At 51.0% G+C, this 15,486-nt stretch overlaps 1 protein-coding gene across 1 annotated transcript in view; it reads right to left on the bottom strand.

The window, feature by feature from the left end:
- LOC138842142 (thrombospondin type-1 domain-containing protein 4-like) overlaps positions 1-15,486 on the bottom strand; it is a 38,652-nt gene that overhangs the window by 19,199 nt on the left and 3,967 nt on the right. The window contains exon 2 of the mRNA XM_070043379.1: positions 5,858-5,964. Coding sequence (XP_069899480.1) covers positions 5,858-5,886 — 29 coding nt within the window. The 5' untranslated portion in view covers positions 5,887-5,964. The remainder of the gene's footprint in view (positions 1-5,857; positions 5,965-15,486) is intronic.

Here is a 15,486-nt window from a genome sequence, read left to right on the forward strand (position 1 = left end):
GCACATAAATCCATCTGGGCTGTCAGGAAGGGTAGTTGGCAGTGATCTCCAGCTCATCCTGGAACGGAATGTACCAGCACATCCACCATCAAATTCTGAGTGCTGCGGACGGGGGCCTGGTACAGGGCTGTGCCAGGCAGAGAGAAAAATCAATGCTGTCTGCGCGCCTGTCCTCATTTTATAGGTGAGCGTTTGCCAGGGAAGCCATCCAGAAAATAGTTTCCTTTCCTCCTCACCTCTGCCCCCACCCCCACCCCAGAGTCTCTTCCCAAGCCAGAGGAGCTGTGTTCAAATCCTGCAGCGCACACTCCCACATCTGTGAGCGCCAACGCGCAAACCTTGTTAGTGACGTGAAATGCCCAGCTCTCTTTGCTCGTTTCCAGGGTACAGAATGAAAGGCACCTCACCACTTACCCAAAAATGAAGTTGAGTGTTCTGGAAAGACTCGGTAAAGGCAGGAAGCCAAGAGTAAGTTGGGGGGCAGGGGAGACCCTGCTGGGAAATTAGGTGTTGATGAGACAACTGTGAGTGATTAGGGGCAAAAATAATAATAAAAAAAATACAAAAATCTAGAATGATCTGTGCTCAGACTACCTTGTAATTCCTGACTCCAGGGGACCCCAAGTGGAAACGGTCAGGTCATGATGGTGGGTGTGGTTTGAACCCCACCTAGTCCTGGTTTCTGGCTCCAAGAAGAGGGCCTGGCCGCACACCAAATGCTTTATTTAAGTTCCATCTCAGTACTGACAGCAGCGTGCAGCCGCCCAGCGGTGGTCACTGACCTCTGACCTCTGCCCCCCGGCCATCTAGGTCAGCAAAGGGAAAATGTCTGCCCCGTTTCCTACACATAAAAGGCAACATTGAAGCCAGATGTGGTGGCGCAGGCCTGTCATCCCAGCTATTCAGGAGGCTGAGATATGAGGATCATCGTTCAAAGCCAGCCGGGGGAAAGAAAGTCCCGTGAGACACGCATCACGAATGAACCACCAAAAAAGCCCGAGGTGGCACTGTGGCTCAAGTGGTAGAGCATAGGCCTGGAACACAAAAGCTTAGGGACAGTGCCTGGCCACTGAGTTCAAGTCCCAGGATTGGCACACACACACACACACACACACACACACACACACACACAAGTTTCAATTCATGCACTCAGTGTGCAACAGAAAATACATACACACACACACACACAAGTACGTTTCAATTCATGCACTCAGTGTGCAACAGAAAATTCCCAGCATCAGCTGCTGCTCTGAGAGCTGTAGACTGTGTTAATGATGCAGGGAAGTTCAGTATCGATGCCACCCGGGCCCCACCTCCTCCCTCTCTTTCCTCCCTCCTCCTCTCCCTCCCCATCTTGTGCTCACTGGCAAAGGGACACTGACCGCAGGACCTTCCTCCCCAGGGGACAACTGGTCCCCTGTTTTCAGTAATGGCACTCAGGTGTTACTGCCCGGAAGTTCTCACACATGCAAAATCATTTTCTCATCCTTTCTCTCCTCCTTGTGGTCTTTGGGGTCTTTTTCCATGGCTGAGAGCAATCATTCTCTCTCTCTCTCTCTCTCTCTCTCTCTCTCTCTCTCTCTCTCTCTCTCTCTCTCTCTCTCTCTCTCTCTCTCTCTCTCGTTTCCTCATTCTCTTGTGGTTGCATTTGCAAGTGGAATGGCTGGCAGGCATTAAGCTAATAATATTTTACAGAGGAATACAGAGGAAAGGGAAAACCTTCAGTTTTCAAAGACTGGAAGCAGACACTTGACCTAAGGCCATCGACTTAAAACGATCCAGAAGTCTCCTTCCTGAGACCTATAAACATCAGCACCTCGCCCTGTAATCGCGCTAATTATGTCTGTATTTCTTCAAAAACTACCGTTCAAAATAAAAATTGCCAAATCAATTTACTTCCCTGCCGCTCTCACCGGCTCTTTGGCTCTCAGGACTTGTGTTTCCTTAGAAATATAAACTACATCTGCCCCATGCAAATCTCCAAAACTCAGTGGTAAATAAACATGGGGCAGTGGCTCCGGGCGTGCGGGGCAGTGAGGGCCATGGTCACCCACTGGTCTGTCTCTTCTGGTCAGTCAGTCACTGGACGCAAACACACCACTGAGTCCATGAAAGAAGGGGGCGATCTGGAGCAAGTCTTGAACAAACACAAGCACTTCAGTTCCCTTTAGCTCTGCATGTGATCTATCTGCCTTGCACGAGATGACAAACATGTTTTAGTTTACACTTTGGTCAGTCTCAATGTGTGTGTGTGTGTGTGTGTGTTAGTACTAGGATTTGAATTCAGAACCTGGACGCTGTTCCTTAGCTTCTTTGCTCAATGCTGCCACTCTACCATTTGAGCTGCTTCTCCATTTCCAGCTGTGTGTGTGTGTGTGTGTGTGTGTGTGTGTGTGTGTGTGTGTGTGTGTGTGTGTGTGTGTGTGTGTGTGTGTGTGTGTGTGTGTGTGTGTGATTAACTGGAGGTAAGAGTCTCATGACATTTTCTGCCCAGGCTGGTTTTAAACTGTGATCCTCAGATCTCAGTCTCCTGTGTAGCTAGGATTATAGGCATGAGCCACTGTGCCCGGCTGGAAACTGGTTTTCTTTTCTTTTCTCTGTGGCTAGACAAAACCTGGGGAGGAATTTTTAAATGTCCTCTGTGCATGGAGCTGTGGACCCCCTCTCTCCTGCTCCCCAACACTCTCTTTCCCTCTTAGGATTTTTCCTGATGGCTTACTTACTGCAACCTGGATTCTCTATCAGAAAGGAGGGGTAGGAGAGAGAGAGAGAGAGAGAGAGAGAGAGAGAGAGAGAGAGAGAGAGAGAGAGAGAGAGAGAGAGAGAGAGAGAGACTGCAGCTTTTCCAATTAATCTCCATGTATCTAGTCACTCTGATGATTATTTAAAAATCCCTTACTCTGTGTGTGTGTGTGTTTCTCATCCAACAATTTTGTCAAAGACCTCTCAGTCTTAAAGTAATCACGTTCTTTTCTCTTAGACTATTTTGCAAAGCATTTAAATAAAAGACCCAGTGATGTTGTTTCTGTGTCTCTTAAAGCATAGGCACATGGGCCCAGGAAGAGAGATGGAGAGGTTCGTGTGCACCTGGAGAGAGGCTGCAGAGGAGCAATCCCAGGCCATGGCCCACCCTAACTCGTTTTCTTTCTGAAAGGACAGCGGGAGTCCTGGCAAAGTACTCTGAGTGGCCATGTTCCAACAATTGCTTTGGCAGGATCCAGTGCTGGAGGCCTGTCAAGATTCCAGAGCGTGGCTGGGTGTGCCGGCTCACGCCTATAATCCAGGTACTCTGGTGGTTGTGCTGGGGAAAGATTGAGGTTTGGGGCCAGCCAAGGCAAGAAGTTGACAAAGGCCCTCAACTCAACAAATAGGCCGGGAATGATGACATACATCTGTAGTCCCAGCTAAATGGAGGCCGAGGTGGGTGTTCCTAGGCTTGCCCCAGGCAAAAACAGACCCTACCTGAAAAACAGCTAAAGTGGAAAAGGGCTGGAGGCGTGGCTCAAGTGGTAGCACTTAGCACAAGGCCCTAACTTCAAACACTAGCAGCACCAAAATAGAAGAGGAAGAGGAGGAGGAGGAAGAGAAGAAGGAGAAAGAAAAGGAGGAAAAGAGGAAGAGGAGAAGGAGGAAGGAAAAGAGGAAGAGGATGTGAAGGAGGAACAGCAGGAAAAGGAGGAGGAGGAGAAAGAGGAGGAGGAAGAGAAGAGGAGGAAAAGAAGAAGAGGAGGAGAAGAAGAGGAGGAGGAGAAGAAGAGGAGGAGGAGGAGGAGAAGGGAAAAGGAGGAGGAGGGGAAGGAGGGGAAGGAGGAGGAGGAAGAGGAAAAGGAAGAGGAGTTTCTTATAGGAGGTCACTTGGTGGCATGCAGTGCATTCGCCACAATTCCCAGACTGAGAGGCCCTGGCAAGAAACCCCATGCAATCTGCCCATGGCCACGCAGTGTGCCCACAGCTATGGTGCTGCTTTGGTCAGCACAGGGCCCTCTGGCTGTGGCCGCCATTGCTCTGCCCGCACGGGGGCCCAAGGCCGTGACAGGTTGGGGTCTTGAAGTGTTTTGGGTGCGTGGCTCATCACAATTCTCACTTGGTATCTGGGGGCTTCTGCAAGCTAGATGCACAGTTAGCTGGTTTCTTAATGCTTGTGTGAACTCTGGTCTTACACACACACACACACACACACACACACACACACACGTGCTAATGTAGATCAGAAAGGACACATGTGCCTTGAAGGAGCAGATGGGCAGATCTGTGCTCCAGACGCCTCCTGATGGCTTTGAACTTGAGCTTCGCCTGCCTGCTCGGTGGCTTGGCAGATCTCAGAGCGAGTTTGGGGTTCCGATCTGCATGAATCCACTCAAATCCAATTCTAAGACAAGCGCACATTAAAGCAGACACTGGGGCAGGTCCATTGCGCCTGGAGGGGACCAAGGGCATCCCAGGCAATTACCATTGTGACCACATTGTGGCACCTTGTCCAAGGCTGCTTGTTTTTGTTTTTGCCTGAGTTCCAGGCATTTCGGCTAATGTACAGTTAGTTAGGGAAGAAAAGAACAAAAGACTACACAGTATCCTTAAGTAATGCAACCTTTGAACCAGAGGAAAATCTTTCTGCTTTCTTTCCAGATTCTGAATCAGCTTAAGTTAAGGACCATCCCAAGGCCCCAAGGCTCTCTCTCCTGTGGGTTAAGACCTTCAGAAGACAACATAGTCAAAGGAAAGGCAGAGGAAGTCAGGGTGGAGGTGAATGGACAAGCAGCCCCCCAGACACCCGACTTCACACGAGGGTATGATCTAGCAGATAGAGGGCTCTCACAGAGTCTGAACTCAGTAAATTTCTACCCAGGAAACACAGCCTTTGTCTTCTGTCTATCCTGAGACTTTATAGCAAATTTGTGACTGAAGAATTTTAAAGAGTCTGTCTTGGCTTTGACGAATTGATTGATGGATCTATCTGTCAATGTATTTATTTAGTGCTGGTACTGGGGCTTGAACTCAGGGCCTCATGTTCTCATTCAGTTTTTCTTGCTCATGGCTGGTGTTCCACCACTTGAGTTACACCTCCACTTCCAGCATTTTGCTGGTAAATTAAAGATAAGAGTCTTACAGATTTGTTAGCTCCACCCCTGCCCCGCCCAGGGTGGGGGTGGCTTTGAAATGTGATCCTCCTATCTCAATCTCCTGAGCAGCTAGGATTACAGGTGTGAGCTGCAAGTACCCAGCCTATGTTGGCTTTTTTTTTTTTTTAAGTCTGTAAGCAATGACAACAACATGAACTACAGCTCCCGTACCCTGACTCCACACGAGAGGTTACATTGTGATCTAAGTCCTCAGAGCACTGATTTCTCATCTTCAAAATAGGGATAACAGAGGTTATGGGTGTAGTTCAAGTGGTAGAGCACCTGCTTAGCAGGGTCTCACGTTCAATCCCTCCTATAGCCAGAAAACAAACAACAACAACAAAAAACAGACTAAGTGTAGTCCTAGCTCCTGGACCCAGGGAAGATTTCCTGAATTGTAACCATGAAAAGCAGCTACTGCATGCATCAGATGGAAACACCAGCAGCGCACATGCCTTCCTGACTAGTTTCTTGAAGAGACCACTGAAGAGACAATGGGAATGTCACATTCTTCATCTCCTGACTTTCTGTTGACTTTGCAGTGGTAGAGATTCAAACGCAGGGCCCCCTGCATGCTAGGCTACCACGGAGCTACACCATCTTCTTTCTGTCTTCTTCCCAAGTGGTTCCTAACTGGGTATGGGGACACATAGCCCCCATCCTCCAGCACAAGTTCAAGGCCAACCCAGGTTGCTCAGTGAGATCGGCCTAAGGAAGGGAAGATGATCTTCACTTACCTGAGAGAGCCCATGACACAAGGAATCATGGCAGCACAGGCCAGAGTAAGGCTGGGGCTCCTCACAGCTGCTTCTGGAGATCCGCAGCCCAAAGCCAAATTCAATGCCTACGGAAAAGAAACATGTGCTTAGCATCAGTGGCTTAGGAAGTTTCTACAACTCCAAACCAAGCCAGTGAACCCAGAAGTGAGCTGATAGAAGATATCAAAATGAAAACTCACTGTCCGGGTCATGGCTCTCAGAACCTTCCAGCTGGAAAAGGACCGTGCATGAACTTGAGCTGACAAGTTTCCAGAACATTCTAGAACGTTCCAGAACATTCGGCCCATGCTCGACCCACAGAAGAAGGCCAATAAGTTGCTCTCAGTCAGATGACGTCAGACTCCAGGCTGCTGGCAAGGCTGGCACTGGGCAGGCCAGCACTGGAAGTGGTACACAGTGCTGGCTGGACTACAGAAAGTCACTCCTCACACATGAATCTTGCTACCCCCAACTCAACCATGTGAGCAGGAAGGCTGCCAAGGGCCACAGGGCAGGGAGAGGTGGCTGGGCAGGCACAGTGCTTCCTCCTGGGATGGGCAAAAAACAATTCATAGTGGTGATGGCACCACTGAAATTCAGTGAATTCACTTCCCAGTGAGTGAGTGAAATGTTTGACATTTGTACTCAATAAAACAGCTTAAAAAAAAAAAAAATACTGCCTAGGGCTCCACACCGGAGGCTCATGCCTGTAATCTCAGCTACTACTCAGAAGGTTGAGATCTGAAGACTGAAGCAGTTCAAAGCCAGCCTGCTCAGGAAAGAACACAAGATTCTTACCTCCAATTAACCACCAAAAGCCAGGAGTAGAGCTGTGGCTCAGGTGGTAGAGCATCAGTCTAGAACAAAACAAAAAATCCCAGGTATAGCACTCAGGCCCAAAGTTCAAGCCCCAGGACCCACCCATGCACATGCGCGCCCTCCCGCCAACACACACAAAATCCCACTATTTTGAATCCCAAACAAGAACACAAGGCCCAGAATGAATTCAAGTCCATTACAGTCACAAAAATAAACAACAAACAGAAAGGCAGGCCAGCTTCAATGCCCATTACACCGGGCATATCTAATTTCTGTTAGAACACATGCACTCTGGGGGGGTGGGGAACCTTTTCTTCCCTCCACTGGGAAGCTCAGGAAGACCAGACAAGTCACCTGACCTAGTCCAGTCACTACTGTCACTTGGGGAAGTTGTAAGACTCATGGAGGGGGGCAGAAAGGGAGCCCCAATGGGTCTAAGGCCCCCAGGATACCACTGTGTCCTGATTCACTGTCTGTGCCACCCAGGTCCACCTGAGGGTTCTTCCTGTCCCCTTTATGGTCTAGCCACAGCTTCTGAAAGACCCCAGCTGACCCAGCCCATCCTGCCCTTCAAGTTGCAGCCACAGAGGCACAACCTCAGTCCCTGATTTCACCTGTACCCCTTCTTTCTCGCCCTCCTAGCTTCCCCACCCAGATAAACAAAAGCTCCCGGTGCCTGGGGACAGGAAGTGACTCAGTGGGAAAGAATGGAGACCTCAGAGTTGAGAAGGAGGTGGCTGTAGTCCCCAAACCCACACCCGTGGGGCGCGGGCATGTTCTCAACGTTCTGCCCTGCCCGTGAAACTGTGGAAGCTACCCTGGCGATCCCAGGTCCCCACGTTGGGTCCACAGGCTGCCCTAGCCGGCTCTACCAATGTCCCAGCATGGCCTTCTACTTCTGCTGCCATTTATGTAAATCTTTCAATAGGGGACAGCACTGAGCCCATGGAACACAGAATACACTTGGTAATCCTGAGGGAAATGGAGGCATCTCAGACCCAGGGAACCTACACCTGCATGCAAGACAAGGCCTGAGGAAAGAGGGCTCATGGAGTAGACAGGAAGGCCTCTGGGGTCTTCACACCAAACAAAACAAGGAACCTCATGTACATGAACAAACTTCGTCCTGCAGAAAGCATGGCAGACACAGAGCTGATGACGCAAGGCCCATCTGTGTGTCCCAGCCAATGGGAAGAAGGAGCAAGCCTGAGTGGACACCAAGGGTAAGGGCAGGGAGGTGGCAGGCAGGCCCAGGATAGGATGTGGTCCGTCCCTGCAGCCCAGCTGAGAAAAATCAGGTAGACTGGACCCAGGGCGCTGGCTGCAGGAGGAAGAAAACTGCCTGGAATCATGGCCCAAAAGCAAGGGTGGAAAACGAGGGCTCATCTCCTCAGAGACCTTGCTTCAATGAACAGGTTAGCCAGAGCAGCAGGGAAGAACACAGGAAGGGCTAACCCTTAATAGTCATCAATAGCAGTGTGGAAGACAAACCTGGGAGCCAGCCATGAAGGCCTAGGGCTAGACACTCGCTTAAGAAAGGATTGTGTTACCTTCTCTGTAAACAGACACCAGACCTCGTCCATCTACATGTGATCTTAGCGCGGGATGGAAGCTCCTAAAAACAAGGAATTGCTTTACTCACCTTCATAAATGCTCTGGCTTACACACACTGCAGAGACAGGGCTGGGCATGCAATATAGAATGGGTGGATGGATGGATGGATGGATGGGAGAATGGATGGGAGAATGGATGAAAAGATGGATGGATGGATGGGAGAATGGATGGGAGACTGGATGAAAAGATGGATGGATGGATGGATGGATGGATGGGAGAATGGATGAAAAGATGGATGGATGGATGGATGGGAGAATGGATGAAAAGATGGATGGATGGATGGATGGATGGGAGAATGGATGAAAAGATGGATGGATGGATAGATGGGTGCATGCATGTGAGAATAAATGAAAGGACAGATAAATGGATGGATAGGTAGGAGAATGAATGACAGGATGGATGGATGGTTGGAGAAGAAGGGAGGAGGAATGAACAGACAGACGGATAGAGCACATGAATAAACGGAGCATGAACAGCATGTATTTCTATGGGCTTACGTCTCAGAAGCAAGCACTGCCTAGTTTCTCTCTAGCCCAGGGGAAGTGCACAGACCATCCGGGAACACGATGAAGAATGGATGGACCTCCGTGAGGGGTCTGACCCTCCTGAGTTCCCCTAAGACAGTGACAAACCCCCACGACCCCTTCCAGAAATCCTGCCACATTCCATAGGGCATTCAAGGATGTCAACCTTGGAGCCCAGACCTGGCCAGTATCCAGTAGCTTCTGTCTGGGCAGAGGACAGCCTAGGGGAGTCTTCCCTGCCTCACGGTGCTGCTGGTGGGTGGTCCTTGCTCCTACCACCTCAGCAAGCATCCCCTTTCCCCTGTCTCATTCAACCTCAGCCACAGAACTCATTTCACCCCCAGTGAACCCGCATACAGCAGACTGGCTGGTTTGCCTCCAAGCACAGAATCTGAGATAGGGAAGAATACTGGATCAATTCCACTCACTGGTTACCAATAAGCAAACAGCACCGGGGGCTTTGTGACTCATGAATGCTGCAGTCTCCTTTCTCTGCTGGAGATGCATAGAGGCGCTGGGGTCTGCCTTCCACTGTGCTCTCTGATCACTAACTTGGCTGTGATGACATTTGTTTTACAATCAGAAGAAAAAAAAAAACCCAACACTTCCCAGGTAACTAAGGAAAATATTTAAAGGCGGGGGGTGGGGTGGGAAGGAGAGATATCAAGCAGGTGAGATGTTTGAAACAAATGAGCCATTCATTCCCGCTTCTGTCCAGTTCGCTTTTTCCATTTGGGGAGATGAGGCTGCAGATGGGGGAGTAGGTTTAGGCCCAGGAGGGTGCGCCCACTGTCTCCCCTGAGAGAAGAGAGGCCACCATTTCGTCCTGGAGAATGCCCAGTCGTTTGATTGACAGCGGTGGATCCACCTGCTTACATTCCTTTGCTTCTCTGTGACTCTCATAAGCGGAATTCCAACCTAGCAATTGTCGCCATGTCTGTATGCTCGTTTTCTTCCCTCCCAATATGGGATCTCTTCCTCAGACAACCCTTGCTCTCACCCCAGCACCCAGCACTAGTGCCTGGCAGTGGTGGGTACAAAGGAATGACAGAAAGATCCCCTCCACTTGGCCTCAGGAAAGGGGCTCATCTTTAAAGCAAAGCTGGGCTGTTTCTAAGATCCCTGAGGCCAGAAAGGGACAGTAACAGTTCATATATGGTCACAGCATGATTTGAACCCAACGCCCACTTGATTAGCAGAGTCACACCTTGCCTTAGAGCTACATTAAACCACACTGAGCCCCATGACAGTGGCTCACGCCTGTCATCCTAGCTACTCAGGAGGCTGAGATCTGAGGATCATGGGTCAAAGCCAGCCTGGGCAGAAAAGTCTGTGAGACACTTATCTCCAATAAACTACTCAGAAAAAGTCACCAGTGTGGCTCAAGTGGTAGAGCACTAGTCTTGAGCATAAAGAGGCTCAAAAACAGAGCCCAGGTCCCGAGTTCAAGCCCCAGGACAGGCCGAAAAAAAAGTTATGGTAATATAAAACAGGCCTCACATCAATGGAAAGAGCTTATATGTTTTCAAGGAAACCAGGAGAGGCACCTTGTTGGGCCCAATGGTCACCCAGAGGCCAAGGAAGACACCTGCAGACAATGGGGCTCCTTAGCTTCCACCCTTCACCTCTCCGATGGCCCACAAGCCTCCCTGTTCCTGCTCCCGCCGTCTCCCCCAGACTTGCCCTCCCTGGGACCAAGCCAGGACTAGGAAAACGTCAGCGATAACCCAGGCTTGAGTGCTCTGTCATCTCTGATTGCATACAGGGCCTTCCCATCTTCTCGAATGTCTGAGATTTCCCTGTCTACTGAGATATGCGAACATCCCTTCTTAGAATGTATAACCATTTCCAAACATCGGAGTCATCCAAGCCTAGCATCAACAAAACTGGAGACCATGGGCCCAGCCCTTAGGGAGGCCAAGAGACATCCTACAGCTGGTAAACAGGCGTGGAGGCCCCGGCCACTCCCCATGACTAGGAAAGGAGCCCTTCTGGAACCATCCAGTCCATCACTGCCCATTTGCGAATGAAGAACCAAGACACAGAGACAGCCATAGACTGAGAGAGGTCACACAGCAAGTCAGGAGCAAAGCTAGGTCTCAACCATGGTGTCCTGGACTGTAATACACAGGAATGATGCCAGGCCCTGGCCAGGCTAGGCATGAAAACCCTCCAGGGTCAAAGGGGAACAGGGGCTTCTCTCTCTTTCCAGAGAACACACACATGCATCCTCTGCCCAATATGGCCTGTCCATAAGCCAAGAGCCACAGCCCGGGCACCTTTGGGGCTGGAGCGCATCCTGGCTTTTGCTTCCATTGCTGTCCTCAAACCAAGACACGCCCTGGAATCGCAGGGCTGGGAGCAGCCAGCAGGCCACGCACCCCCTTCAGCCCCAGCCCCGGCCGCCTGCAGCCCTGCACTGCCCCGCTCTGCTCTGATCTCCATCCTGAGCAGCTTTGTTCCCCAGTGAAGAGAACATGGGTGACTTGAGAGGGGTCTGATCTCAAACAGCCCTCGTTTTTGTTGTCCACTGGGAATGGTTCATGGCTTTCCCGCAGGTGCAAAGGAACAAAGGCACAGAGTTCCGTGGGGAAGGGAGGTTAGGAGGGAGGGAGGAAAGCCTGAGAGCCAGGCTCAGCCTCTGGCCCCCAGCCTGTCCGTTCCTCCTACCCTGGCTTGCACCATGGGGAGGCAGGCAGAGCAAGGGGCTCAGGCTGGGGGATGGTAACCAGCAAGTGCCAAGAAAACCATTTCAGCATGTGACAGTGATGAATGAGGCAGGGGCTTTGGTCTCACAGACGCCCAAATCCAGGGGTGCCCAGGACCCGTACATGAATGGCCTATCTGTATCTCCGAATGCTTCAAATGACCTCTACGGGGCTGTGACGCCAATGCAAATTAAATGTGTGCATGTAAATGGTATGCAAATGATAGGCAAAGGTGACGAGTTTATGCTCTGTAGTAGAACAGTCTCCAAAGCTGTCCTATTAGAGAACATAAAGAAAAGGAAAAGCTCTATACAATTATTTTCTGTTTGTTTCTGGTACTAGAGCTTGAACTCAGGGCTTAGGCGCTGTCCCTGAGCTTTTTCACATTAAGGCTAGCGCTCTGCCACTTGAGCCACAACTCCACTTCTGGCTTTTTTTTTAGTGGTTCATTGGAGATAAGAGTCTCACAAACTTTCCTGCCTAGGCTGGCTTTGAACTGTGACCCTCAGATGTCAGCCTCCTGAGTAGCAGGGATGACAGGGGTGAGCCACCAGCACTGGCAGCCATAATCAGTGCCTGGCTGAACTCTACTCTTATGGGCATTGGAACTCTTGTGATTTTTGACTACTAGGATATTTTAACATTCACTCTCCCTAGAATTTAAAACAGTAATATGCATCTAAACCAGGGGTCAGGAAACTCATGGGCCAAACCCAACCTACTGCCTGTGTTTGTCACATTTTCAAATGTGAACAAAAATCCACAGAAGAGGCTAAATGGACCATGGATCATACTTTTAATCCTAGCTACTCAGGAGGCTGTGGTCCAGAGAATCACGATTCAAAGCCAGCCCACGTACAAAAATCGGCAAGATTCCACTTCTAAAATAATCATCAAAAAGCAGGGCTGGTGACATGGCTCAAAAGGTGGAGCACCAGCTGAGCAGACTAGCTAGGAGAGTGTGAGGTCCTGAGTTCAAAGTATAAAAAGAGAAAAAGAAAATGAAAAAGAAATCCAGGGAGAAAAAAAAAAACAAAGTATTACATGAGCATGAAAATACCATAGTGATAAAATTCCCATTGTAATGTCCACAAATAAAATTTTATTGTAACTTATCAGTGCTCATGTATGTCTGGACTGGCCTGTGGCTTCATTCTTGCTCAAAAAGCAACGCTGATTAGTTGCAACCACACCGCACAGCCCACAAGGCGGAAATGGGAACTCTGCCTTTTGTATAAAAGAACCTGCTGAGCTCTGTGCCCGCGGTCGGTCAGATGGGAACACTCATTCCAGATTGATGACACAGGGTCATCATGACAAAACACCACCAGCATGGTTAGGGAGAAAGCCAAGGGTCCACCGTGCAGGAGTGACAGACCCAGGGCCTCAGGAGAGCTGCTGCTGAGCCATACCAACAGAGAGACCGGAGCGACACAGCTGACAAAACTCCAAGTTAAAGCAAAGCAAATCTGCTATCTTTTCTTTTTTAGGTCTGAGACTGGGATTCAAATTTGGTACCTGACACTTTTGCTCATTGGCCAGTGCTCTACGCTCTACCAACTGAGCCTCACCTCCAGCTCCAAATCTGCATTCTGAGTCCAAGAGGAAAGGCCTCTTCAAGTCATGGTATCTGGGTCAATTGATCCACAGCTCTACTTCTAGCTTTTTGGTGGTTCATTGGAGATAAGCATCTCAAGGACTTTCCAGCCCAAACTTTACTGCCCAAGTTGGCCTTGTGACCCACGATTTTCAGATCTCAGGCTCCAGGGTAGGAGGGATTATGGGCATGAGCCACCAGCTCTAGGCTGCACTGAGCTTTTTATCGTAGCCACAATTGCTTGGTTAGGGCTGAGGGCTAGGGCTGAGCACCACCCCTCCTCTCTGAGACAGTGCAGAGGTGCACAGAGCAAGCAAGCGCGGACCCTCGTACCTGCTGGGGTTATGTGAGGCCCCATGTTCCAAGTTGTAGTGCTATTGGGCAAGAAAGGGCTTTCAAGACGGGCTCAGGAGAGGAAGTTAGGTCGCGAGGAGACACTGTGACCCTTCCTCTCTGCTTCCCGGGCGCCAGGAAGTGAGCAGCTTTCTCTCTCACACACTCCCCTCCTGCAGAGTGTCCAGGCCATGCAGGGCACCTGGACCACATGCACACGGGCTGAAACCCCAGTGACACAGACCTGGTCACCACAATGCCACTGCAAGAGGGGGCAAACACTCTGCCTGCCCTCTGCTCCTCGGGAAGGCTCGCAGACAGAGGACACACCAAAGGGACCAATGCGGCACCGCCAACCTGTGGCACTGGCAGAGCTGGTCCACCCAGGAAACCACACAGCACAGTCGAACCTGGGCAAGAGCGGTTCCTACGTACCAACACACTCACCAGGGCAAGGCAGAAGCTGCTGAGCCGAACACGCAAGCACGGATCCCTGCGGTTTCCTCCCACAGACCCTCCCCCTCTCCCCTTGGAGGAAGGAACAGAAGCAAGAAGGACAGAGGGACGGGAGGGGGTCAGCAGCAAATGGACCCCCATGATGTTTCTGGTTCTCGCTCGCTCCAGATGTGCTCCCACTTGGACATGGCCTCCCCGTAGCTGAAGGCCCGAAGCAGAAACAGATCATAAATAAACAGTAGCCAACAACTGTCAGGAGTGCTGAGTTTTCCTATCTGGGAAAGAGGAGAAATCCAGGCAAAGGGGAAAGTGGGAAGGGAATCCTGCCGGAGATGAAGGATGGAAATCGTCCTTCTGCTTAACATGGGGGGATGAAAAGTATGGAAGTGTTGAAGCAGGGTGACCAGAAGCTCCTTCTCCCCCCAACGCCCTCCCCCTCCCCCGAATCTCTGCACATCAAGCAGAATAAAATCCTGGGCCTCCGTACTAGAAAGTGACCCAGGCCTGGGTACCCTGCGACTGGCAGCTGTGTGCGGTGAAAGGTGTTCATGCCAGTGAACTCCCCCCACAGCTGTGCCCCTGGAGGGCTCAGAACCAGCAACAGCCCCCACCCCCCCCTCCAGTCTCCCGGGAGGGTGGGTTGAGGGGTATAGTAGGCTTAGAGGAAGCAGGAAGTATGGGGATCTGTACCCCACATCCTGGAGAGACCACCCACGGCTCCTGAGCTAAGGGCCTGGGTGTGGGAAACGCCAGCAGAGAACTCTCAGCTGGTGCAGATGCCATTATGCCAGCCTTCCAGCAGTCTGCCCAGCTGACTTGGAGGTGGAAGGCACAGGCAGGGTCAGAGGGCAGCTGCAGGTCACCCGGGATTCAAGACATGTAGGGTCAAGGGTCAAAGGAGTGAGAGCAATCAAAGAGGGATGGATCCACACACAAAGCAAGGCTTAGACCCTGGGGGGAGGAGGAAAAGGAAGGAAGGGGTGAAGAGGAGGAGGGAGAGGAAGAGGAAGAGCTGCAGAGATCACACATTGTCCCATCTTCCTCCTGTCCACCCAGACAGGCAAGGAAAAGTAAAGACATCAGACATTCTCATGTCTCTCCCCAGAGACGGGGACAGGGTCTGCTGGGATCCAGGCTTGAACTATGTATCACCAAGCTGTTACCCAGCCTGGGGACAGGGCCAGCCAGCCACGGGAAGGGATGGCCAGTGTGTCCGCTAAGACATGCTTCACAGGGGCCAGGCCTTCTGCTGATCACCTGCTGACCGGAGGCCACATGATCAAAGGCTTCTGACAGGGATGTGGGTAGCCTGGCTTCCCTGCTGTCCACTGGGTCAGCATCCTGGGAAATCTCCCCTGCCTGGACCCCCAAGAGGGAAAATGGTCCCAGAGACCAAGGCCAGGCTACCTTCGCCCCCAGCGACCACACGCCGCTCCCTGACATAAATCAAAGGCCCATGCCCTTCCTCTGCCGGGGTCCCCCACCCCCTACTGTAGCCCACAGGGTTGAGGTCTCATTTCCTCTTGTCTTTCCAGCCTTAATCCCCTGCTTGAGCTA

Source organism: Dipodomys merriami, unplaced genomic scaffold (assembly GCF_024711535.1).
Source record: "Dipodomys merriami isolate MVZ:Mamm:240054 unplaced genomic scaffold, mDipMer1.0.p SCAF_33, whole genome shotgun sequence".
Lineage (NCBI taxonomy): Eukaryota > Metazoa > Chordata > Mammalia > Rodentia > Heteromyidae > Dipodomys > Dipodomys merriami.